This window comes from Micromys minutus, assembly GCF_963924665.1.
Source record: "Micromys minutus genome assembly, chromosome: 13".
Taxonomy (NCBI): domain Eukaryota; kingdom Metazoa; phylum Chordata; class Mammalia; order Rodentia; family Muridae; genus Micromys; species Micromys minutus.
In genome coordinates this window covers 5,861,916-5,887,019 of record NC_137982.1, presented here as the reverse complement: position 1 = coordinate 5,887,019, position 25,104 = coordinate 5,861,916, and the positions used below count along the sequence as shown (strand labels likewise).

Genomic DNA, 25,104 nt, shown 5'->3' with positions numbered 1-25,104 from the left:
TGGCTTAGAAATAGAAGGGATTTGCTAGTTTTCTGTTGACTGGGAGCTTGATTCCTAGACTGCTTGCCTTCAGACCCAAAAGGCAGTGACAACCAACTAGAGTCCAGTTGAGATAGAATTCTCCTCACCAGTACCTCAGGCAAAGGGAGCTATGCCAAGGACGGCCAGCAGACTTTAGGCCGATGCGAGCTTTATTTAGACACCAGAGACACCTACTCTTTCCCACCACTTGGCTCAGGGCTTTGCAACACGATGTAGTAGTCACATTTTTGACAGAGCCTGACAGGATGCCCTGTCAGAATCACTGTCCAGAAGAGGGGCCTCAGACCTGAACAATCCAGATTGATCCAAGATGGCTGTTCCAGGCACACATACTGCTCTCTCTGGATAGCTCACAACACCCTGGGGCCCCACTGCCCCACCTCTCTCCAGGGCTGGCCCTCAAGGCACATGGCAGCAATGACTATAAAAATTATGATAAGTGACACTCTGAGTTCAAGGTTCAAAGGGAAGAAACAAAAGCAGCCGAGGGGCTCTTTTTCTCAAGGAAGGCAGTGGGTGGAGAGGAAGGTTTGGTCCTCCTTGTGTGGCAGCTCAGGCTAGGCCAGGCCCTGGATATGTTTCGGGGGAGGACTGATGCCCAGCTCCTCCCGCAGGGCTACTAGAGACTGCTCCCAACGCCGTTCATAGTAGATGTTGAGAACACATGGGGCCCTGCGCCCGTTCTGAATAGCCCAAGGGAGCAGCTCCGAGAACAGCACTTGGAGGTTCCTGGAGGGCAGTAGAGAGAAGGAAAGCCATAAGGTCCCCAAACAAACTCTGTTTTCAGCTGATCTTTCCTCAGATCTAAGCAGATTTCAGGGAGGAAAGCTCCCACATGTCACAGCACACACCCTGAACAACGAAGCTCAGATTTAAGCGTAGGGCTGTCTAATTCCAGAAACGGCATGCACCTTCATGAAGACCCTGTTCATTGTGACCCAGCCCTAGAGGCCTGGCCCCAGAGACCATGGGCTTCATTGACTCAGTTTCCTTGTCTGCCTCAGTCTTCCCATCCTTGTTTTCTGGAGAGGCATGAAGCACCTGTATGTCATCTCTCCTCCCTGGAGCCCCAGCCCCAGAAAACTTACTGAGCACGGAGTCGGATGGGTCCGAAGAGAGCTCCCAGGATGCACATGGGTAGGCCGGTCTGTACAGCTTCAAACCACTTTACCACAACCTCTCCTATAGGTGGACGGGTGAGAGGGTCAGTGAGGTCGAAATGGCCCTCGAGATGTTTGCTCCTCTTTCACACTGTAGGGTTTGGTGGGCTCAAGTCTTATCCTATGTGGCTATGCGCATTTGGCTAGAAGGAAGAGAAGGCTGAGGAGGGGGTCATAGGGACAGCATGCAGAGGATCTCAAAGGTCAGGCTGACAACAGTCTGTACAGGCCAGAGGGAGTTGCTCTGGGTTTCAGAAGCAGGATCCTTGGTGATTAGATGCTGAGACAAGAGGCAGCAAAGGATGAGGATGGATGGCAGGGATGCTGCCAGGGCACGTACAGAGCAGAAGGCAGGATGGATGGAGCTAGTTGATAAGGAGGAACACTTACCAGGACCCTGCCTGGAAGACAGACCTGGTGGGGTGCCCTGCCCTGGCTGTTCCACCAGCACTCACCGAGCATGTTGGTGGGCATCCCCAGCAGGGTGTGAAGCATGTCATGTACCTCACGGTATCTCTGGATCACATAGGCGAGTTCTTCATCGTCCACAAAGCGTGTAGGTGCTCGTGTATCTGGAGAGACTTTCTGGAGAACACAATCCCTCCTTGGACTCCTTCCCATCAGCCCCCAGGGCCTCCCTGGCCTGGCACTAGTTTATGTTCAGCTATATTCCCACCCTATCTGAGAATCCTGCTGCTGTTTCTACACCTGCTAACTGGGAGCCTCAGGCAGTGATTCTCCCCACCCCCACTCCAGCTCATACCCCACATAATGCTGGTAGCTTGGTGGGATCTACAGCTTCAGTGAGGAAAGACAAGAGTTGGTCTAAACTTTCCGTTTTGTACGTTGCCTTAAAAAAATGAACATACTAGGAGCTAAGGAGATGACTTGGTCAATAAAGTAACTGCTGTAAAAGCATGAGGGCCTGAGCCCCATCCCAACACCCACAGAAGAAAGGAAGGAAGGAAGGAAGGAAAAAGGAAGAAAAAGGAGGAAAGGAAGAAAAGAGGAAAGGAAGAAAAGAAGAAAGCAGATGCTTTCATATGCCTGTGATCCCAACACATGGAAGGCAGAAACAAGAGGCCAAGAGGTGCCCTAGAGTTGCAGACCATCCAGTTTAGCCAGATTGATGAGCTCTAAGTTCATGAAAGACTGATTCAAAACATAAAGTTGAGGAAGACACTTGATGACAATCTCTAAGATCTTCACACACACACACACACACACACACACACACACACACACACACACACACACACAAAGGAAACACAATGTTGCTGAGCTATAAACTTAAAAATGGTTGTAATGGGTCTGGGGTTCTAGCACCCTTAGTACTGCACAGCACCAGGCATAGTAGTGCACAGTTGCAATCCTGGCACTGGGAAGGTAAAAGAATCAATCACTTCAAGGTCATCTTCAGCTATATAGAGAATCCCAGGCTACCCTGGGCTATAAGCCTTTCCCCAAAATCAAAATAAGTAAGTCTCAAATGTTATTAAATGATTTATATTGATTTTATTTTGCCTTTAAGGGGCTAGTAGGAAGCTTTAAAGGCCCGGGGTGGCTGGAGTTGGTCTAAACTTTCCGTTTTGTACAGGCTGGCCATTTCGTTTACTGTCACGATGCTAGTGTCTGGCCCATGACCAGGCGAACAACGCCTTTCTGTTATAGTCTCTTGCCACACAGACCTGGCTGACCTTGAACTCCTGGCAGTTCTTCTGTCTCAGCCTCCTCAGTGCTGGGGATTAAGATGTGCACACCCCCAGCACAGGCTGGTTATCATCACTTACTCAACCCTGCTTCTCTGAGTCTGCATCAGTGCCTGGACACCCTGGGGTCAGCCTAGCTAGCCTGGTCCAACATGGGTTCAGCTTACACAGAAGCTGATGGATTTGAGATCTTTGTTGCCTCGGGGCAGATGGTACAGTGCTATGCTCGGTCTTAACCTCTGGCCTTGCTGGGTCCCAAGAACTCATTTCTTCTTGCTGTGCTAAGAGGAAGCAACCACAGCAACAGTGGCTGCTTTCACCAAGAACCTACTATGTGCCATCTCTATATGATGTATTTTACTTAGACTGCCATATTTTGTCCCTACAGTAATCTGGGAAGTAGACACTATTACTAATTTCAGAAATAGTTGAGAAAAATGTGGCTGGAAGGTAAAGATACCACAGCTTGAGGTATCTTTACCTGAACAAACGCTATTGGCCACCAACGCCAGTAGCCTTGACACCCATTATCAGTCATATTAATGCCCTAGAGATGAGATGAGGATCTGTCTGTCCTCTTTCTGGAGGAGGATTTTGCAGGGATGTGAGACTGGGAAGAGAGGTGGGACTTTGCCCACATTCCTTAAACTTGTCAGAAGATGACCACATCTTTCAGCACTGCCAGCCTCAAGTTCCGTGACTTTACCTTGAACTTTCACCTAAATCTCTGTGATGCTCAAGGTGCTCCTTCCCATTCTGTGATTTCCTTGTGCTCCAAGTGCCTCTTCTCCAGACTGCTGCCATAGTAGGGAATATGCTAGTTAAGGCGCCCAGGACAGCCCTAATAGACTTCCTCCCGATCCCAGCAACAGGGCCAAAGGCTGTGGGGAATGCAGAAGCTGTCCATCCCATGGTGGCACTTAGGGTAGGTTTCACACTGATGAAATAACCTGCACTCTGGTGAAACTAGGGCAGGTGACTGCCCTGCCAAGTCAAAGGTGCTAGGAGAGGATGAGAAACTGTCTAAGGGCACTTCCTTTACTGAGGGGTGGTTCTCAGCTGCTCATCAGGGGATCTTTACAGTGTCCAGACATTTAAGGTTGCAACCAATGGATGGATGAGGGAGTCAACTGGCATCTGGCAGAGAGATGTTGGGGATGCTGCTAAAGAGCCTATGAGGCACAGGACAGCTTCTCAACCAAGAGTCACCCAGCCCACAGCACCAGTAGGATAACTAACTCTAAGAACTTGTTCTACAGTGACCCTTGGTCAACCCCCTGCTCCTCCAGCCTGGCTGGCTTCTGGCTGGAGAGCCATTTAGCTTCAAGGATATGTATGCATGATAGAGGGAGGGGACAGGTGGAGTGAGAAACTGTATTATACTGTTCTTTCCTTTATTTCATTTTTAGAGAGGGTCTCTGGGTAGTCCTGGCTGTCCTGGAACTGTGCAGACCAGAGCTCCATCCTCCTCTGCCTGCTGAGAGCTGGGATTACTATTTTAAAACTTTCTGATCACCTTTAATGGCTCCTGTTTCAAAATGCAGTTTCTTTCCCAAGGCCCCAGCACAACTATCAATCTAATCTTTCCCTTTCCCCTATTCATGCCTGTATTTTGTCTATGTACTTATGCTGGGAACAGAGCCCAGGGCCTTAGGCATGATGAACTATCTACCACTGAGCTTTGCCCCCAGACCCTCTAATGTTTTGTCATTCTTCTTTTAATATACACATAGCTAATTCTCACATATTGGTCTATGTACCAAGTGTGTGCCTGCTACCTACAGAGGCCAGAAGAATGTGTTAGATCCCCTAGAGCAGCTGTGAGCTGCCATGCAGGTGCTGTTTGCCTGTCTTTTAAAGACAGGGTCAGGCTGGAGAGATGGCTCAGTGGTTAAGAGCCACTGACTGCTCTCCCAGAGTTCCTGAGTTCAAATCCCAGAAACCACATGGTGGACACAACCATCTGTAATGGATTCTGATGCCCTCTTCTAGTGTGTCTGAAAATAGCAACAGTGTACTCATATAAGTAAAATAAATAAATCTTAAATAAAAAAAAGACAGGGTCTTCTCCTGTAAGTATAGTTAGGCATGGTCACTCCCTACAGAGCCCAGGCAATCTTGAATTCAGTGGCACCCCTCCTGCTTCAACCACGCTTGTAGGAGTACATCATAACGACTAGCTTGATTTTCTTTTTCTCTCTTGATATATGTGTGGCCATGTGCTCGTATGCACATGGATGACGTGTGTGTGGCCAGAGGCTGGGGCTGAGTATCTTCCTTGTTTTCCATTTCAGTTTCTGAGAGAGATCTCTAATTGCACCAGGGGTCATGAATACAGGTCAGCTGGTTGGACTAGGGTTGCAGGTATGAACTGCTAGGTCTGCGTTTACACACTCAAGCCCCCATGTTTAAGCAGCAAGCACTGAACCAGTGGAGCTATCTTCTCAGCCCCTGCATCATCCTGCTTCTTTGGTTGATTCATCTGCTTAGAGTGCTCTTCCCTGGAACTCTACAAAGCTGACCATGCCCCATCTTCCAAGTCTCCCTGGAAAGGTCTCTCCTGACCAGCAGTGGCTACCCTTACTCCACCCACAGATATCCTCTGTTCCACTGTCCTGTTCCCTTCAGCTTGCCTGTCTGCTAGTCTGTAGACTCCCCAACGACAGATGTCTGCTTATTTAAGTTCATTGTGTTCCATGGCTGAGCATGATGTCTGGTATATTCTAAGTATTCAAGACACACTTTACCGCAAAGAGCAGGAGAGACTGGGTCTTGTGTAGCCCAGGATGGCCAAACACTCACTCTGTGGGTAAGGCCAGCCCTGAACTTTTGATCCCCTTTCCTCTGTTCTACAGTAGGTACATGCTGAGGACTGAACCCAGGGCTGCCCATGTGAACTTGACCAATTGAGCTATATCCTCAGATCACTATATTTTCATTTCAATTTTTAAACTACTTTATTAACTGCCTCTCTAATAAGAGCACAAGCTCCAGAGGTCAGAGACCTGGCTTGCTTCACCACAGCACATGGAATGATGGATGGTTAAGTGGCTGAGCAGTGAGTCTTTCCTAGTTGGGAATCCCCTAGGGGCTGGCACTCAGCAGGAGGTTAGTAACCTCCAGTATTTGGGATGACATTGCCAGGCCATTTCTCCATCCCACAGAAAAATGTCAAAGACTGAAAAGCACTCCTGCCTTAGTTGGCAGTTTAAGCATCCTCCTGTTCCAGGCTATATCCTCCCATGCCACCCCTCTACTCTTATTGGTAACTGTGGGATACACAGAGCCTGGAAACTCACATTCACATCCAGGAAGCGAAGATACTCACGGCCCAGAGAGCCTTCAGGCAGGCTCTGGAGCTTGCTCAAGTTGAGGGTAGACAGTGAGATCCGGGGACGCTCTCTGAAAGATTGAATGTAGGAGGTGGGACTGGGTGTGTGTCAGCCAAGGCAAGTGAAAGAGTCACATAAAGGAAGCTGAAGTGGGCATAGAGCTACAGGACATCTATGTAGCCACAATCCCAAATGGAGCACTGCAGTAGTAGGGACTGTGGAGTCGATCCCAACCCAGGGCTGAGTTGGTGCCTTCAAAGGCACAATAGTCAGAGAAAAAGGGCCATGGATGTCAGGGAGAGTGTAGAGGACATTTGGAGGAGTACAGCTAGCCATTGAGAGCTTAGTGCAAGCAGAGTTTTGTGGCTGACACTGGACTAAGGCGACATTGTACAATCCTGGGGATCCATCCCCCACACACATATGTGTGCTCCTGGCTCTGAGCAGTGTCCCCAGGCAATGTGTCCATTCATGGTCCTCTGAAGGGCTCCTTCCAGGATGAAAACTGACACACCCCTGTCAACTGCCAAGGCAAAGTTGGGACCTACTGTAGAATCTGGGCACCCTCTGGATCCTTCTTCATCTGGTCCCTGAGGAATTTCAGGGTGTGGCATCCTGTGGTCTCCCCTAGAACTGCAACCATGTCTAAAAGGACAGAGATGGGTAAAGACAAAGAATGAAATCTTTTTGTTTTTGTTTTTTGAGACAGTCTCTTTTTTGTAGTATAGGCTGTCCTGGAACTCACTATGTAGACCAGGCTTGCCTCAAACTCAGAGATCTTCCTGCCTCTGTTTCCCAAGTACTAGACCAAAGGTTTACACCACCAGGACAGCTAGTTATTATTTTTGACATTACAAATCTATTGGAATATGGTGGCTTTCATTAACAGTACAAATCACTTTTATAGCCCATTATCAAGACAGAGTGTTGTGTTTCCATGGATTAGTACAGGCCTGAAGAGTAAATGGTGATGAACGGCCGTGACTACGCTGACACAGCGCTCACTTAGCACACTCAAAGCCCTGAGTTTGGTTCCCAGCATCATATAAACTGCTATGGTGGCACACACCTATAGTACCAGCATTCAGAAGGTAGGGAGGCAGGGTGATCAGAAATTCAAAGTCATCCTTGGGTATCTATGGAGTTAGGTGCCAGCTCAGTCTACACGATGCTAGAGTTGAGTCTAGGTTCAGTCACCAGACCCTATATAAACCACACCATCTTTTCTTTCTTTGAACAAAGACTGGTTATGTATGGAATAAGAAGCTGGTCTTAAACTGTTTCACCAAAGAAAATTCTGAAGATCACGGTCCTTGAGCTTACCAAGTTTACTTACTACCCAGTGAGAATGTTGTAATGTGGTGTGTACTTGTAAGTCGTTCAGCCCAGAGATTAATATGCTTGGATGCCAGACTCTCTCAAGAGTTACAAAAAGGCAGACCTGTAGATCTCACGCTTGGTTCCTCTTCTCCTCCCTGTGCCCAGCAGAGCCATAACAGTTCTGGCTAAAATCAGGCACCTAGTTAAACATTCCTGGGAACTACGAGATAGGTACAGCCAGGTTTGGATGCCCACAAACCAAGGCTTTGACAGACGTCTGGACCGGCCCGAGCTTTCGAGACCGAGGAGTGACCAGCCTTACCATGGCGATAAGGGTTGTAGAGCGCCATTCCCGCCGCGCCCGCAGCCAGCAGCATCTTCTGCAGCGGGGTGGTGGGGATGTGGTCCGGGTACAGCGGGCGGGCGCCATGGCTCCCGGCCCTGAGGGGCACATCTGCGGGGCAGGAAAGAGGTAAAGGTGAGAGGAGCCCGGTTGATCCGGTCGCCGCGGACACGGGAGTCAGAGCTGCTCACCTACAGCTGGCCGCGTACGGTGCGGGAGGCTGCGGTGGAGGCGCAGGGAGCGAAGCAGTAGGGTCGCCATGGCAGCGGACGTCCGCGTTGGGTGGGCGGGGCTCCGCAGGTCGGACGGAGGCCGGAGAAGTCCAAAGACTTCTTGGGAACTTCACTCACTGTGTGGCTTTTTGATAGGAGAGGTTGTAATATGGACAGGTGCATGAGAAGAAAAGCAACAAGATCTGTTTGTCTCTGACGTAAGATAACTGCTGTGAGCCAGGAGTTATTTATAACGTATGTCTGTCAATCCAGCACTTGAAAACTGTAGGCCGAAGGATCAGTACAAGGTCCTTCTTGGCTACTTAAGTACGACGATAGCCTGGTCTACTTGAGACCGGGCTACTTGAAACCTTGTCTCAAAACCCAGGCCCGGTGTGAATTACCCGTCACTCCAGCACTTGGGAGTGGAGCCAGGAAAATCAGGAATTTTCGGCAGCGTAGCAAGTTTGAGAGCAGCCTGGGATATATGAAAAACAAACAGCTCCCGAAAGGGATTCCAAAAAGAACGTAACCAAGAACTAGGTTGTTCAATATCCGTCCCTATTTCCTTCTTCTTCTTCTTCTTCTTCTTATGTTTCCCCCCGGAAGACAATAAGAAACGAACCTCTTCCGGCCGAGGAACCGAAGTGGCTGCCTACAATAGGGACCACATTTCGGAAAGGACCACGCGGAACTTCCGTCTGCATCCCCGCTTCTGCATGATGTAGTTAATACTGCGGAGTTCCAGCCATGGGTTCTTCTGGCCTAGCTCGACTGCAGGGGCTCTTCGCTGTCTATAAACCCCCGGGGCTGAAATGGCTGCACCTACGTGAGACCGTGGAGCTGCAACTGCTTAAAGGTGAGTACTCCGATGCAGACCCACGGCTCTGCCTTAGTTCCTTCAGATGCAGAATTAGGTCACGTGTTTCGTTTGCCTAGTTGCAGCTCGTGTGTTTTTGTTTTTTTTTTCCCTTGTACACATTTCGTTACTCCCTACTCTCCGCTATTTTCCGTTAGAGAAATGCATTCTATAGTGTTGATTTCCTCACGATTTCTATTACTAGAGTTAGAACTCGAACTATTTTTTTTTTTTCTTGGCTTTTTGAGACAGGGTCTCTTGTGATTAATCCGACCTTGGAATCAGTGAGGCCTTGAGAATTCTGACTCTTAGGTCTCCACCTGCGAAATGCTGGGATCACAGTCATTAACGACCACACCGAACCTCAACAATCCCCCCAAAATAATCAAAAAACCTCCTGTAGCCTCAAATTTGCTATGTAAACTGAAGATAACCTTGAACTCCTGACTCTCCTGCCATCATTACCCAAGGGCTTAGTGTACCACCACCTCTGTTAGGGTACTGGGGATGGAACCCAGGGCATCTTTCATATTCAAACACCCCATGAACTACATTGTACATTGCACTTTTGTACATGCAAACACAACATTTCCAACTCAGAAATTTTGTTTTGTTTTGTTGTTTTGTTTTTCTAGAGTGGTTTCTCTAGATAGCTCTGGCTGTCCTGGAACTCACTCTGTAGACCAGTCAGGCCTTGAATTCAGAGATTTCCTGCCTTTGCCTCCCCAGTGCTGGGATTAATGATGTGTGCCACCATCCTGGCTTCTGAAGGACTCAAAGTCAGTTTTCTACAATGCACAACTCCATCTTCTATGCTATCATCTCTCTATTCCTTCTCCTGAGTGTTGGGAAAGTACTGATAATGTGTTCTTTGGTGTTTAGGTCTCAATGCACAACAGCCTCCTGCTCCTGAACAGCATGTTCGCTTCTTGCTGGGCCCTGTGGAAGGCAGCAAAGAGAAGAAGTTGACGCTCACAGCCACCAGTGTGCCCTCCCTCACCACCCACAGACTTGGTAAGGCAGAATCTGGCAGGATTCTTGCTGTGATGTCATAGGAAATCCCTGGCCTGAGTTTGATTTCTAGCCCAGGGATTGTCAAGCTTCCCCCTAGAGAGGGAAGATTTAAGCAGCTTAGGCCTGCAGGCCACGTGGTTTCCTTGGCCCTGCAGAGCTCTAAGGTTGTAGTGTAAAGCATCATTAGCATAAAAAGGACAGAGTCTCCTCATATTTCAGTTAAGACTGGAGTGCAAAACAACTGTTCAGAGCAGTTATAAACGCCGGTATAGGACAGCCTGTGACTTCTAGGGGAGTCTGAAAGGATCATTTAAACTTAGAAGTCTCTGGGCAACATAGTAAGACCCAGTCTCAGAACAAAGTAGACTTGATAATTTGATCTGGGATCTATACTTTGCCAAGTCTTAACTATTCTAGGGCTCTTGGGGGAAAACAGAACTTCCGGTAGACCTGTTTTATTAACTAATACCTGTTCTGTACTAGACATCATGTTAGCTTTCTCCTCACCACAGTTCTGGGAGGTAGATCTCTTTTTTTAAAAAAATGTATTATTTGTACATATGTGGCCCATGTAGGCACACCAAGGCATAGGTGGGGTAGTCAGAGGGCATCTTCTGAGAGTCACTTCTCTCAGTCATCAAACAGGTCATCAGGCTTAGTAGCAAGTACCTTTACCCACTGAGCCACCTCAGCAGCCCTTGCTTTTGTGTTTTGAGACACAGCCTCCTGTACTCCAGGCTGGTCTTGAACTCACTGTATCGTTGAATATGACCTTGAAGTTCAGATTCAGATCCTTTTGCATATGCCTCCCAAGTGCTGGGGCACGTTAGACTGTACTCACTCTTTTCATGGTCAAGAAGCTGAATCTGAGGCCATAGGTCCGTATTGTAGACAGACAGACCTAGGCCCAACTTAGGGAGCTCACAGACTCAGGGGTAGAATGGCCAGGTTTTCTATCAACAGATGCTGTGCAGAGAAGCCTATAATCTTAATCCCCAGTGTAGTCCCTGATCTCAAAGCCTCTCATGGGGAAAACAGTGATAGGCAGAGGAGGAAGAGTAATGCATTGCCCTTTCTCTGGACCAGGGAACTAGGGAAAGAGTGGTCCTGGCTTCCATGGAGGAGAAGGCTGGAAATCCAGCCTATTATATTTGAGATGTCCTAGGAATGAGGGCCTCATTGGAAAGCCATCCCCAAGGCTCATCAGTTGAAGGAATGAACTGGCTTTTTCTTTCCAGTACGTGGTCCAGCCTTCACCAGCCTGAAGATTGGTGTAGGACATCGCTTGGATGTCCAGGCTTCTGGTGTGCTTGGTGAGTTATGTGCTCAGTCTGGGGATGTGGTGCTGTGGACTTAGAGAAGGATCAGGAAGTGATCTGGAATCCAGCCCATAGCTTATCTGACCCATCTCTCTTACTATTCCCCTCTTCAGTGAGTCTCCGATTTTCATCAGCTGGGAAGGTCCCACCTCCGTATAGGGGTTCCTGCATGACACGTGATTCAAGGCCTTTATGAACATTTGTTCCCCATACCCATGATAGATGCTATGTAATGTTATCAGTGAAGAGAGTAAAACTGGAGCTAAGGTCTGGCAAGTAAATGTCCATGGTCCTAGTGGAGCTACCGTCAAGTTAGGGTGTAGCAAGTATGTGGCTCTGTCTCCTCTGGCTGTGGTCTGCTTATTATCAGAGCTGGATACAAAGCTCTAAGTCACAAACCTTCTGTGGTCTCCGGGTCAAACGGCAGCCCATTGTCCAGCCTCCACAGTCTTGGTTCCCTTGTCTTTTTTCTTGAGGTACAGGCATCAGACATGATCTCATGCCCCTCCCTGTTTCTCTCTCTAACAGTGAATGGAAAGCCATTCATTTCTTTAGACCAAGGGATAAACAGATCAGTGAATAGACAGGCCTCCATTTTTGGGTCCTTTCTTTGTACCTTTAGCTTTCTGTTCCTTGCCTCTCCAAGTCTGTGATATGCACAGGCCTAAGCATTTTTATCTGTTTTACTCTTTGAGAGCGTGAGGGCCAAAGTTGTTAAAAGTTAAGAGTCAGAAAACCTAGATTCTTGCTTTTGTTTCTGAGACAGGATCTGAACTGAGGCTGGCTTCCAACCTAAGTGACCTTGAGATCTTGACCTCCTCCATCTGACTGTATGTGCCACCTAGACTTGGACTTCTTGTTTTGTTTTGGTTTTGGTTTTTGGTGTTTTTTTTTTTTTTTTTGTGTGTGTGTGACAGGGTTTTTCTGTGCAGCTCTGGGTGTCCTGAAACTGAATCCATAGGCCAGGCTGGCTTCAAACTCAGAGATCCGCCTGCCTCTGCCTTCCAAGTGCTGGGATTAAAGGGGTGCACCACCACTGCCCAGCTGATTTGTTTTATTTTTTATATTTATGTGTTAATATGAGACAAAGTCTGACTACTTTCAAGGCTGACCTGAAACTCAAGGTTTTCAAACTTTAGCCTCCCCTCCAACCCCAATTGTAATTGCAGTTTGGTAGAGCTGGGACAATGGTCTCTTGCTTTTGGGCTGTTCCAGGACCCTCTGGGAGCTTCCTCAGGCTCATTTCCTATCATGAGTCAGATGCCATCCTTATGTGAGTCCTGGAGACCAGTGTTGACGATGGCTCCCTCCCTTGATGCTGGAGCTCTTCTTGTTCCTGTCTCCCTGCAAGGAGAGGGAAAGTGTTTTGGTGGCAGGGTGTGGCAAGAGTAGTTCCCAGGGTAAAGGACTCAGGTGTGAGAGAGCGTCTGGTTGCCTTTCAGTGCTTGCCGTGGGACACGGATGCAGTCTCCTCACTGACATGTATGATGCTCACCTCACCAAGGTATGGTGGTCTAAAGATACAGGTACAGCCTGATTATCCCTTGGTCCTTTCCCAGAAGTCATGGATAGGGAAGACCAAGGCCACTAGCAAGCATTTTTTTCTGCTTGCTGTAGGTAGCAAAGACTAGCGATATGGTATTACCCATCACACTATTCTATTCTGACCACCACCAAAAGCTGTGTGTAGATCCCCTTATGAAAGCCCCACTCCACTTAGCTGCTCTCCCATTTTACAGTTGAGTAGAGTGAGGCTTAAGACCATGCCTAGCCAGGGTCACAAATTCTTCAAAGCCTTAGGAGCTAAAATTTGGGCTTGGATCTGTCCCACACCACAATCCAAGCCCAGCAGTGTTCTGTTCTCACTGCAAGAAAGTTGTGGGTATTACTGTCCGGTCCCCAGGACTCCTCCAGACCAGGTGGGGCCTAGACTGTGGTATTGTGAAATCTGCTGAGGGGACACTTTAGGTAACTACATCTTCACTCTTGAACAGCACAGAATTCAGGACCAAAAGTTTCCAGTTTACAATCCCAGTCGGGTCTGTGGTGAGACACTTGCTCATTATACACAAGGCTCTCCATAGCCAGCATTGGGAAAAAAAACTATCTTCTACCAGTCTGCCAGCCACAGCTCACATGTTCTTGTCGAGTCGATGAACATCTTATCTTTGTGCCTCATTTTCCTTATGTCTATGATGGGAATGAAGAAATGAGGGTTAAAGTGACTTCATATGAAGCCTTGGCTCAGCCCCTGCCACATAGTACAGGCCAAATCAACGTCAGTGCCACTGCTATTTCTCTCCACCCCAGGGAAGAGGTGGCCATTTATACAGAGTTGGAGGAAGGGGGGTTCCTGAGGGCATCCAGCAATGCCTTGACTTGGGTACTAAAACAGCCCCAGGACATGTGTGGGGTAACATTGGTTGGTCTGGCTGGGTGGGTGGAGACTTGTGCTGGTGCCGAGCCTAGGTCATAGGAACAGAGCCCAGAGAGCTGCCCCAGGCTCCAGAGCAGAGCGCACTTCCTCCCTCTGGGCAGGGAGCAACAGGCATGCTGTGTGTGGAGCTCTGAGATCCCACCCAGAATCAAGCTGGCACTTCCTCAGCATCAGAGCTTAGAATGGGGGCTCCCCTGCCCTGTCCCTGTCCCTACAGGATTACACAGTACGTGGCCTCCTGGGCAAAGCTACGGACAACTTCTGTGAAGATGGGCGGTTGATAGAGAAGACAACATACGGTGAGAGCCAGAGGCGGTGCAGGAGAGGCGGCTGCCTCAGCCTCTCTTTATCTCCTGTCTCCTTGATTCTCTTCCTGACCTTTCCAGGTCTCAGCAGTGCCTATTTGGTTTCAGCTCAGGTTGGAGAGCTTTGCCCTTACTACCTGTCTCCCAGAATACCCCTTACCTGCTTCCTTTCCTGGTTCAAATGTTCCCACCCCTAGGAAAGCTTCTCCACCCCAGATGCACTCAGACCGGAAACCAGCTATGAATATTTGCTTAAGATCTATCTTTTCATTATCTCGGGAGAGAAAGACCGGAAGGTTCATCCTGTGGCCACACACTTGGTACAGACTCAAGGATCTGTCCAGGCTTATTAGTGTAGGTGTGAGCCAGGTGTAGTGGCGCATGCCTTTAATCCCAGCACTCAGAAGGTAGAAAGGCAAGAAGACCTCTGTGTTCCAGGCTAGCGTGGTCTACATAGTGAATTATAGGATAGCCAGGACTACATAGTGAGACTTTGTCTCAAAAAACCTAAAATAATAATAATAAATAACAACATTTCTTGCTTTTTTAGGACAGGGTTTCTCTGTGTAGCTCTGACTGTTCTGGAACTCATTCTGTAGACCAGGCTGGACTCAAACTAGAGATCCACCTGCCTCTGCTCCTGAGCTCTGGGATTAAAGATGTGTGCCACCACTGCCCAGTACAACAACTTATTTTTTATGGTAAAAAAAAAGGTGTATATTTAGAAGTAGCCATCTGGACTCAGTTTAGATGATCCCAATCCTTTTTCTTTTTTAAAAATTATTTACTTTATTTATAAGTGCACTGTAGCTATCTTCAGACACACTAGAAGAGGTATCAGATCCCATTACAGATGGTTGTGAGCCACCATGTGGTTGCTGTGAATTGAACTCAGGACCTCTGGAAGAGCAGTCAGTGCTCTAACCACTGAGCCATCTCTCCAGCCCAGATGATCCCAATCATGTTGGCAGCATCCAGAGCATCATAGTCAGGAGCCAAGCGAACACTCGCCTTCTCTCCGTCAGGCCTTATCAGGGTATTGACTTTGGCTGTATTAATGTCATAGTTTCTTCACGGCCTGTTTGATCTGGTACTTGTTGGCCTTGACATCCACAGTGAACACAAGCGTGTTGTCCTCTATTTTCGTCATGGCTGACTCAGTGGTCAGAGGGAATTTGATGGTAGTATAGTGGTCCAGCTTGTTTCTCCTGGTGCACTCTCTTGAGGATATTTTGGCTGCCTCTGGAGCTGCAGTGTCTTGGGCCTCGGGAAAGTGAGTGATGCTCAAATCTTTTTGTGGCTGTGGACACTTTTCAGCACTGCCTGCTTAGCTTTGGCTTCAGCTTTGGGAGGGGCAGGAGCCTCCTTCGCTTTCGGCGCCATCATGGCGAGAAGGGGTGTGACAGCTTGTTAAAGGAGAGTCATACTTTTCATTGTTGCTGCTGTTCTTGTCTTAGTCTGTGCTCAGAACCAAACTCAGGGCCTTCCGTTTATCCTACCACTAAAAATGCTCCGACTCTTGATATACCAGTTACATGACTAAAGAGCAGAGTAAAAGTCAAAGTATACCAGGTGGTGGGAAAGACCCCAATGCAAAGTGACCGAAAGAAGCTGGGAGAACTGGGGTTAGGGAGAGCTTCCTGGAAGAGGAGGAGGCTAGGAGATCTGGGAGGGCTTCCTAAAAGAGAAAGCACTGGGTTGGGCCTGTCAGAGGGTGGGAAGACAGTGGCAGGTGGATTCTAGGTAGCACGGTGGGTTCAGTGCAGTCAGAAAGCTGGAGACAGCAGCCGACTAGGCTTCAGCCCTGTGTTGTTCCCAAATGCTGGCACTGCTTACAAGTTATTGTGTGCCCCTCAAGGCCTCGGCTTCCTGAGAGTTTGTGAAAGTCCCAGGCTTAGGTGTGCAGTCCCTCAGTGGGGCCTGAAGCCAGAGCTGCTCCTCCTTTGGGCACCTGCTTCTGCAGGAGCTGCCTCCTGTGGTCACTAGTGTGGTGGAGGGAGCTCCTCAGACAGTGTGAATCAAGCCGAGGGAAAGAGTTCAGTTTTTATCAACTTAAAAATGTGTGTGTGTGTGTGTGTGTGTGTGTGTGTGTGTGTGTGCACCCTGTGCATGCAGGAGACTGGTCAGAGGCATTGGATGCCCTGGAACTGGAGGTGCAAATGGTTGTGAGCCACTATGTGGGTTCTGGGGACAGAATCCAGATACTCTGTAAGAGCAGCAGTGCTCTCAGCCACTGGGCCATCTCTCCAGCCCCTTCATCAAGTTTCCTTTTTACCTTTTGAGACAGCATTAGCTTTCTCTGTAGCTCTGGCTGGCCTAAATTCACTCTGAAGACCAGGCTACCCTCTGACTCATAGAGATCTGCCTGTGCTCCTGAGTGCTGGGATTAAAGGGGTACACCTCTACAATTGTCAACTTTTAATGTTTTTATTAATACATTTATTAATAAAATATATTAATATGTATTATTCATTGATTACTTATTTTTATTATTAAATTTTATAGTATAGCCGAGGCTGGCCTCCAACTCATTCTCCAGCTGCCTTCAGCTCTCGGGGTTACAGGCATGCACTACAAAGGACTATGAATAGCCCCCCCTCCTATAAATAAAAACCTCACACTGGATGCTCTGGCCAGTGTCTGTGGTCTGTCCTCTGGTTACCTGTAGACTGACACTCACCTTCCCCCATGCCTCTTCCAGACCATGTGACCAGAGAGCGGCTGGACCGGATCCTGGCTATGATCCAAGGCTCCCACCAAAAAGCTCTGGTGATGTAAGTAGATCCAACAGCTCCTCTTCCCTGCAGAACCCTGCAAGAGGCTTACGGGGGGGTGGGGGTGGGGGGGAGGTCCAAAACCCAGGGTATAGGACTAGGGGTGGGAGGGGCTGAGAGCTTGCCCCATAGCCCTCTGCCAGACTGCTCAGGACTCCTGACTCCCAGGCATCTGCCCTGTGTCTCCCAGGAAAATAACTAGCCATCTGTGAGACAGACATGTACCTGAGCAAAGTGTTCCAGGCAGAGACGGGGCAGAACAGGGGCAGAGCCTGCTGAGATCACGGGATTGGCCCAACTGACAGCTCAAAGGATTAGCAGGAGCCAGGCCCTGTGCAGTGGGCTTGCCAGGCCTGAAATGGCCAGTTGTGTTTAGAAGCCAAGGATCAGGGCTTGAGGTGGGGAGGGCTGGGACTGGAGCAGAGGGAAACAGCTAAGGTTGCCCAGGGCAGTGGGGATGAGGAGAGTTCTGAAGTAGCACTGTGGTCTCACTGGGGACCCTGTGAGGAAAGCCAGGCATGAAAGAGACAGGCTATGAGGACAGTGCCTCGTGCTTGTGGCTCCAAGCCTGAAGACAGCAGGGAAAGCAGCGGCAGAATAGAGGGAGACTTTAGAGAGGAGGGAGGGAGCACAGGAGAGAAGGGACCAGGATGACACTGGGCCCTGGAGCCTGGAGCATTTGTGTGGGTGGCCCTGGAATTGGGTGGCATTGAGGTCCCTAAGGGTTGTACTTCTTAGGTAAGGTGTCTGAGGGTGGAGCACAGTGCACAGGGTGTGGTGGGGATTGCTCAGCCCGTGACAGACGGGGCCAGGGATTGACAAAGGATGCCTTTGGCTGAGAGGAAGGCTACTCTGAAGGTGGATGGAGAGTGGGGGTGGCGGGTGGGAATGGGGAGAACAATAAAGACACCCCCTCTTTTGGTGGAGCAGGTGCCCCACACCGGTCTCCTCCTCTGGCCCTCTTGAATCCCAGGTACTCCAACCTGGACCTGAAGTCCCAGGAGGCCTATGAGAGGGCTGTGCAAGGTGTGATCCGGCCCATGAACAAGTCCCCAATGCTCATCTGTGGCATCCGCTGCCTGCACTTTGCACCTCCTGAGTTTCTTTTGGGTAAGTCACCCAGGAAGCTGGAGTGATGTGATGGAGTCACATGTGGCATGTCCAAACCAGCGTGCCCAGCCCTGAGTGGCTTCTTTCCACCAGGTCCAGGCTCAGCCTAAGCCATAGGAGCAGCACAAAGGCTGCCCTGTCTCCTGTCTCTTCCCAAAGCATGTGAAGTCAGCCCTTAAGCAGCAGAGGCTGGCTGGGTCTGGCAGCTCAGGTCCAGAGTAGTTCCACATAGTTGTAGGCCCCTCAGACATGACTCTCACTTCCTGAATCTCACCCAGCTCTGCCCCAGCCTCTTCCCTGGATGCGTTCACTCCCGCTGCTTCAGTAGACAGATGTGTAAGCAGTGTTGCCAGAAGGCCAGCCTGTTTACAGCCTGGGGTGGAGGGATGGGCAGAGCTGGGGCTGACCCAGCAGGTGCAGGGGGGCCTGCAGTCTGCACTACTGCCATGCTCTCAGCCCTACAGCTAGGCTAAAAAGCATCTCACGAAGAATGCTGCTTGTGGAGAAGAGTCCAAAGGACGTGAATCCAGATCAGCTTGGTCCCTGCAGTTGTTCTCGATGGTCATGTCTGTCCGTGTCTGTGTCCCACAGAGGTGCAGTGTGTGCACGAGACACAGCAGCAGCTGAGGAAGCTGGTGCATGAGATCGGCCTGGAGCTGAAGACCACCGCAGTCTGTGTGCAAGTGCGGCGTACTCGGGATGGCGTCTTCCGGCTGGATGACGCCCTCCTGAGAACCCAGTGGGACCCACACAACATCCAGGATGCTATCCAGGCGGCAGCTCCCCGGGTGGCAGCGGAACTGAAAAAGAACTGGAGCCTAAAGTTGGGCCACCAGCTACTCCCCAGTGCTGGGCAACCTTGGGGCTACAAGGGCCCAGGCTCTGCTGTGGAGTTGGAAAACTGCAGGGCAGTGAAAGGCCAGGCAGGCTCTTGACAAGTCAGAACTGGTCACTGCAGAGAGTGAGACAAAAAGTACAGGAGGAGGGAGCCTTCTTTATGACACACAGACTGACTGCGGAGGTGAGTGGGAGGTCCAGGTTAGAATCTTAACAGTTCAAGGCCAGCCTAGGGTTATTCGGTGAAACCTTGACTCAAAAAAAGAAAGAAAATCCATAGGCATGTCTCAGGCCTGTAATCTCGGCCCTTCGGAGAGAGGAAAATCAGGAGTTTAAGGCCAGCCTGGGCTACTTCCAGTGTTCAGCTTTTCACACTGAAAATGACGGGAAATGCCACCTCAGCACTCCTTGACCACCGGCGATTACTTAGATTCACATGACTGGTGATCTGAATCTGTTTTTACGCTGGAAAAAAGCATGTTCACTGTTCACGGTGGTGCCCCACATCTGTGATCTCTGCTACTCAGCTGAGGCAAGAGGATGGCTCTGAGTTAGCCTGAACTAGTCTCCCGGAGTACTTTGTAGAGTGTCTCTGCATTTAACTTTGCCAGTCATGGTGCAAACCTGTACTCATTGCCTGGGTGGTGGAAACTGGAGGCTCAGGAGTTCAAGGTCATCTTTGGCCACATTAGTTCGAGGCTACAGGAAATCTTGTCTCGGAGACAATATAAAAAGCCCAGAATTATTTTTAAAAGGTTTCATTCTTATGTGTGTGAGTATTTGGATGCATGTTGTGTGTATGCACCCAGTACATCATGGGGGCTAGAAAAGGATGTAAAAGCCCAGTGGCTGGGCTTAAGAGGCAGTTGTGAGCCACCGCTGGAGATGCTGGGAATGGACCACTGCTCCTCCTGAAGATCTTAACCTCTGACCCAGTTCTCCAGAATTTAATTGAATTGCTGCCCTGTGATGAGGCAGCGGTAACTATCCAGCCCCCTGGCTGTAAACAGTTGCAGGCTGGTAATTGTTTGTCTACAGAATAAAAACTATCCGGAAAGCAGAGGATTGTGTTCTTTATGTGGTGCTGGTGGACGGAGTGGTTTTGAGAAGACACAACAGGTTTATAAAACACAATGTTTTCATCCTTTGATAAAATCATACAGTGTTTTAATTACCCCTCCAACTCCTCTATCCCATCCCAATCATGTCCCCTCTCAGCCTCAAGTTTGCTCTCTGTATAAGTCCCTCAGGCCAATTAGTGTTGGGCATGTGCATGTATGTGGGGCCATCCACAGCTTACCCCTCCACCAGCAGCCTGTCAGTTACCAATAGGGCCTCAAGGTGGTGGGGTCCCATGAGCCCCTTTGTGTGGTAAATAATTATTAATTGGGAGTTTCCAACCTGCCTTAGATTATTTAGTTTCCAGATAAAAGACACAACTTTTACTGCTGCAAAAAGCCTCTGGTTATTTTGTCTACTGCCCCACCAATAACCCAGAGATATGACCTACCATGTTCTGCCTGGGCCACTCTTACTCCCAGCTGGTCACCCCTCTTGGCCAGTTTTTACTGTCTCTTATTGAGTAAGGGATATGTTGTCTTCCTCTCTGATCTCTCTTCATGGTCTATCCCTCAGACCCCAAGCCCCACCTTCCTCTTTTCTGCCCAGCTGCAGGTTATAGGCATCTTTATTGACCAGTCAGGGATAACTTGGGGGACAAGGTTACGTAGCATCACTTGTGCATGGGAGCATCTTCGCTTCCCTGAGGCGACCTTGGGGGCCAGTATTTAGCATTACAACGCATAACAGACCAACTCTCAACACCATCCATTGCTGGAAAGTTGACTGGCTTGGTTATAAGCTGCTATGAGACTGTCATGCCCAGAAGACATTCTTTCAGTAGTGTCCCCTGCCCCTGGTCTGTGACGTGCCCCAAGCCGTGACAGAGATGGTATGATGCAGTTGTCTCATTTAGGTGTGGTTACTCCAGTCACTTACTCTGCACCATGACCGTCCGTGACTCTCTTGTTAACTGCTTTCTGCCATGAATGGACAGCCATGAGGTTTTATGAGGCCTGAGAGCTGTCCTCACCTATTTGTGTAAAGATGGCTATTTACAGGGCCTGTGAGTAAGTAGTTGCTTCTCTCCTAGAACCCCCTCAGCTATAGGTTCTTGGCCAGGTATGCAGTACCAGGCATGAGTTCCTCCTGTGGAGTAAGCCCTAAATCTGAACAGGGAATGGTTACCTCCCTAATTAATATTGATGCCACTGTGGCACTAATAGACATGTATCTTGCCAGGGCAGACTTATGTTGTGGCTTGAGGGTTCACATGCTCTTAGTGGGCTTTTCTCCCTGAGTAACCTGCACAGCACCATCCAGTGCCAACATGGTCTGTCATCATGTTTTATCGGTTAACCAAGAGCAGTAGCATTAGCTTGTATTGTTTGAGGGATCTGGGGAACCATCCAGACAAAGGGAGGTATCCCTTTGTTGACAGGATCATTTTAGTAACCTATGGCTTCTGGGGCAGAGCTGCAGCCTCTGTAGTGTACCTCCATTCTAGCCCTCTTTAAAAAAAAAGATTATATACACAAATATATATATAATAAAATATATATTTAAGTATAAATATGTATATATGTTAAAATATATGTATTATATATACATATATATGTTGTGTAGTGTGCCTCCATTTAAGCCCTCTTTAAAAAGATTTATATATACATATATGTACATATGAATATACATTTATTTGTTTTCAAGACAATTTCTCTGTCTTGGACCCCACTTTGTAGATCATGCTGACCTTGAGCTCACAGCAATCTGACTGCCTGTCTCCAGAGTCCTAGGTTGAAGGTGTAGCTACTACATCGGCTTAATTATGTTTTAGTAAATGTATAAAATGAGTTTCTTATGTGGTTTTTCAAATATCCTTAATGTTAGTGACCCCTCTCCCTACCTCCTAGGGAATTTTTAAAAAGTTTCTTTCACCAATTTCATTTCTCTATGCAGTAGGTACTTTGTCCCCACATGTAGATACTTTCTGGCTTTCTCTGACTGGTGTTATATTTAGAAAAGTGGCTTGTATTTGGAGAAAGCCAGTCTTGATCATGCAAACCTGTGCACGCACTTAAAGCCAGCTGCTGGATGGTCAGGAGTTCAAGGTTATCTTCAGTTATACAGTGAGGTTAGAATACTCTTTATTTTGGGGGAAAACTACATGATTTTAAATGCCAGAGGTCACATTGTCTCCTTCTAATGCTCCCTACTTTGCCTTTTGAGACAGAAACTGTCACCAAACCTGGAATTACCAATTCAGCCCAACTGGGTAGCCACAAAGCCCCAGAAACCCTAGCGGGGCTTACAAGTGCAGCCTTTTCTGCTTCTTAAACATGGGACTGGGGTCTGACTAAGGTCATCATGCAACTTTCACCAGCTGTGTCTCCCTCTATTTCTTGAGGCAGTGTTACAATTGTAGCTCAGCTCAGTCTGGCTTCAAGCAGTCCTCCTGCCTCCCACTCCTGGGTGCTGGGTGATGTGAGCGACTGTGCTTAGCCATGAGCTCCTGTGTCTGAAAGGAGACCATCCCCACATCCCTTCACCCTCAAGAGAAGCACATTCACTGTGGAAACTGGCCCTGACTAGCATCCCATGTTGCCCTTCCACGGTGGCCTCCCGGGCAACTTGCAGCTCTAAGCAGTAGGTCCTTAGCAGGCCCCTGGCTAGGTGAACTCAGACACTCGATTTCTCTCTCCCTGGAATGGGAATAATGACTTTGACCATAGTGTGAGGTTGCTGAAGGCAGACAAAATCAGGTGTCAGGCGCTGTGGTCCAACAGATGTGAGTTGTATATACTGTCTTCTAAGTGATGACTTTAGAGCCAGAACAATGACAGAAATACAGAATTGGGGCTTCCCTCCACCTCTTGTTTCTGTGCTGTTAATGATCTGCCAGGTAGTCAGCCAGACAAGCTAATAATGTAAGTCAGGCTGATAACATGTGGCAACGCCAGCCCCTTCTGCAATCCTTCCAATGACCCACGACCTCTGTCTTATCATCAGATAAAGGAGAGGCTCCAGTGGATAGGTGGCAAGCAAGTTATTTGACCAATGTCTAATGCAGGCACAGATTAAGCAACTGTCCCAGCCGAGAGGATCCTAGAGACATGATGGCTTAGTGCAGTATTTCCTGGGTGAGGCTCAAGAGCAGAACAAAGATAGCAAGACACAGCTAAGGAAATGAAACAGGCTGTGAACTTTGACCGCAGTGCTCTGTAGATACGGATACACCATCAGTCACAGATGGAAGTCCACATCACAGGAAACTTCGGACCTACACACGGGAACTCTGTCCTCCCCATTGTATCTGGAAAGAATATAAGGAGTTAGTTGTGGGTTTCATAACATGCACCTGTAACCCTGCTGCTTCGATGAAGGCTGAATCAGAAGGACCATGAGTTCAAGGCCAGTCTGTGCCTGTGTCTCAAAGCCTGGTGCATGTCTAAAGTGATGGCTCAGCACTTAGGGCCACTGTCTGCTCTTCTGAGACCAGGGTTCAACTCCCAACACCCATGCTGGGTAGCTCACAGCTGCCCGTAACTCCAGCTCCAGGAGATCAGATGCTTTCTGGCCTCCATGGGTACCTGCACATGTGGCATAAATACGCATACCACACACATGAACGTAATCTTTTTTTTTTTTTTTTATTTTAAATGAGGGGTTAGAGGGATGGCTCAGTGGTCAAGAACATGTGCTGCTCTTGCAAAAACCTTGGGTTTGGTTCCAAGCACCCACATGGTAGCTTACAAACATCTGTAACTCCAGTGTCAGGAAATCCGGTGCCCTGTTCCAGCCACCTTGGACACCAGGCACACAAGGTGGACATTCACACAAACCTTTCCATGAGTTGGGAAGTCCAGGACAATGGCACATAGCACTCCAGGAAGCAGAGGCAGGACCATCTGAGTAAGTCCCTGTCTCTGCCCCCTCAGCCCTGGCTGTCCTGGAGCCCCTGGTCATGCATCAGCATGTGGCCAGTTTTGTTTTGTTTTTTATCAAAATGGAATCTTTAATTTGTGTAGCCGTATATCGCATCTTGCTTCTTTGGTTTAGCAACGATGTGTGGCAGTTTTCCATTATGCCTGGGTATTCATTTGCAGAGTCCTTCAGGGTTAGATGAGAGAGTTGGGCCATTTTGAGAAAGGGCCTATCTGTGCAGCTCTGACCTCTTCCTTCCTTGGGCAACTCCCTATTGAGAAACTATTGCCCTAGGATGAGTCACCTTCTCAAAGACATGCACTCTGCTAGTCCGTGCCTACTGTTGTGGGCTCTGGTAATACATAAGTCCCAGGACAGCCAAAATTGAGTGCAGAGAAGGTAGCAGTGTTCAGTAGGCACAAAACCCAATTCTTTGAGTAAAGGCCAGAAGACGAGGGACAGAGCCCAGAAATACAAAAGGTGATTCATCAGGGAAGTGCAGAGCTCTCTGCTGAGTGGCCCCATTGCCAGGAATCCAGTCTCACCACAGCCTTTAAAACCTGATAGGCAGGTGTTAGCTGTTCCCATAAATGATGGCCAGGCCAGCTCTTGGCTTGACTCAGAAGCCCTGATGACCTGCTTTGGGTTCTGTGCCTTTGACTGAATGTCAGCTCCGGATCAGAGCTAGCTAGCCTGACTGAGGTCTGCTCCTTCAGAGGGTCTGATGCACTGGACCGTCATCTCGTCATCAGCAGTCTGGGATAGCTTGTAGGCACTCGGGCAAGGAGACTGCTATTAGTAACTATCTGTCATTAACTAAGGGTTCGGGGGGCGGGTGCCGATTACTTCTTGTGTATCATGTTGGTTCTTCACCCCATCATCTGGAGTAGAAGATGTGATTAACCTCAGTTTAACCTATATACCTCCTACATATGTACCCCAAAGGAGAACACAGCTTCATCTCAGAGACCTCTGGATCTTGGCCAGAGAGATGAGCAAGTCCCCTGGGTGTGCAAACTCAGCCAGTTTGCTATCTACATATAGTGATAGACACCTGCACTGTGATCCTATAGACAAGGTACATAGAACAGGGTTTGTTTTGGCCTCGTTTTATATATATATATCCCAGGTCCCTTTATCCATGGAGGCAGGACTTCAACTGAACCCGACAGTCTGTCTAGCCAGCTTGTCCAGAGATCATTCTGTCTCTTGCCTTGTGAGCACCGGAATTGGAGGCAGGCTGCCACATCCATGTTTGGTTCTGGGGATCCTAACTCTGGTCTTCACACTTGCAACTTTAAAAACAAGCTCTTTAATTGCTGGTCCATTCCTCAGTCCCTAGACTTCTAGA

At 48.7% G+C, this 25,104-nt stretch overlaps 2 protein-coding genes across 5 annotated transcripts; one reads left to right on the top strand and one right to left on the bottom strand.

Moving 5' to 3' along the window:
- Positions 1-195: 195 nt before the first annotated feature.
- Positions 196-8,680, bottom strand: COQ4 (coenzyme Q4). Of its 2 annotated transcripts, none has more exons than XM_080927548.1 (7): positions 8,098-8,680; positions 7,886-8,017; positions 6,792-6,888; positions 6,211-6,313; positions 1,658-1,787; positions 1,131-1,224; positions 196-771 (listed from the first exon to the last, which is right to left on the bottom strand). In XM_080927548.1, the coding sequence occupies exons 1-7, from the start codon at positions 8,165-8,167 to the stop codon at positions 600-602; spliced, it is 798 nt and encodes a 265-aa protein (XP_080783674.1). In that variant the 5' UTR covers positions 8,168-8,680; the 3' UTR covers positions 196-599. The 2 variants fall into 2 exon arrangements, with proteins under 2 accessions (XP_080783674.1, XP_080783675.1); XM_080927549.1 differs by having other exon boundaries at positions 1,658-1,783; positions 6,240-6,313.
- Positions 8,681-8,816: 136 nt separating this feature from the next.
- TRUB2 (TruB pseudouridine synthase family member 2) lies at positions 8,817-19,821 on the top strand. Of its 3 annotated transcripts, XM_080927196.1 has the most exons (8): positions 8,817-8,977; positions 9,860-9,991; positions 11,230-11,304; positions 12,753-12,814; positions 13,965-14,046; positions 16,754-16,826; positions 17,800-17,936; positions 18,528-19,821. In XM_080927196.1, exons 1-8 carry the CDS (start codon positions 8,869-8,871, stop codon positions 18,869-18,871), a joined length of 1,014 nt encoding a protein of 337 aa, XP_080783322.1. In that variant the 5' UTR covers positions 8,817-8,868; the 3' UTR covers positions 18,872-19,821. The 3 variants fall into 3 exon arrangements, with proteins under 3 accessions (XP_080783322.1, XP_080783323.1, XP_080783324.1); XM_080927197.1 differs by lacking the exons at positions 12,753-12,814; positions 13,965-14,046; XM_080927198.1 differs by lacking the exons at positions 8,817-8,977; positions 9,860-9,991; positions 11,230-11,304 and adding an exon at positions 12,077-12,140.
- Positions 19,822-25,104: the final 5,283 nt, after the last annotated feature.

Coding starts and splice junctions, on each gene's coding strand:
- TRUB2 (XM_080927196.1), top strand. CDS start 8,869: ATGGGTTCTTCTGGCCTAGCTCGACTGCAGGGGCTCTTCGCTGTCTAT. Junction 8,978..9,859: donor GGAGCTGCAACTGCTTAAAG/GTGAGTACTCCG, acceptor TTTGGTGTTTAG/GTCTCAATGCACAACAGCCT. Junction 12,815..13,964: donor ATGATGCTCACCTCACCAAG/GTATGGTGGTCT, acceptor CTGTCCCTACAG/GATTACACAGTACGTGGCCT.
- COQ4 (XM_080927548.1), bottom strand. CDS start 8,167: ATGGCGACCCTACTGCTTCGCTCCCTGCGCCTCCACCGCAGCCTCCCG. Junction 1,225..1,657: donor GATGCCCACCAACATGCTCG/GTGAGTGCTGGT, acceptor GTCCACCTATAG/GAGAGGTTGTGGTAAAGTGG. Junction 772..1,130: donor CCCATCCGACTCCGTGCTCA/GTAAGTTTTCTG, acceptor ACTGCCCTCCAG/GAACCTCCAAGTGCTGTTCT.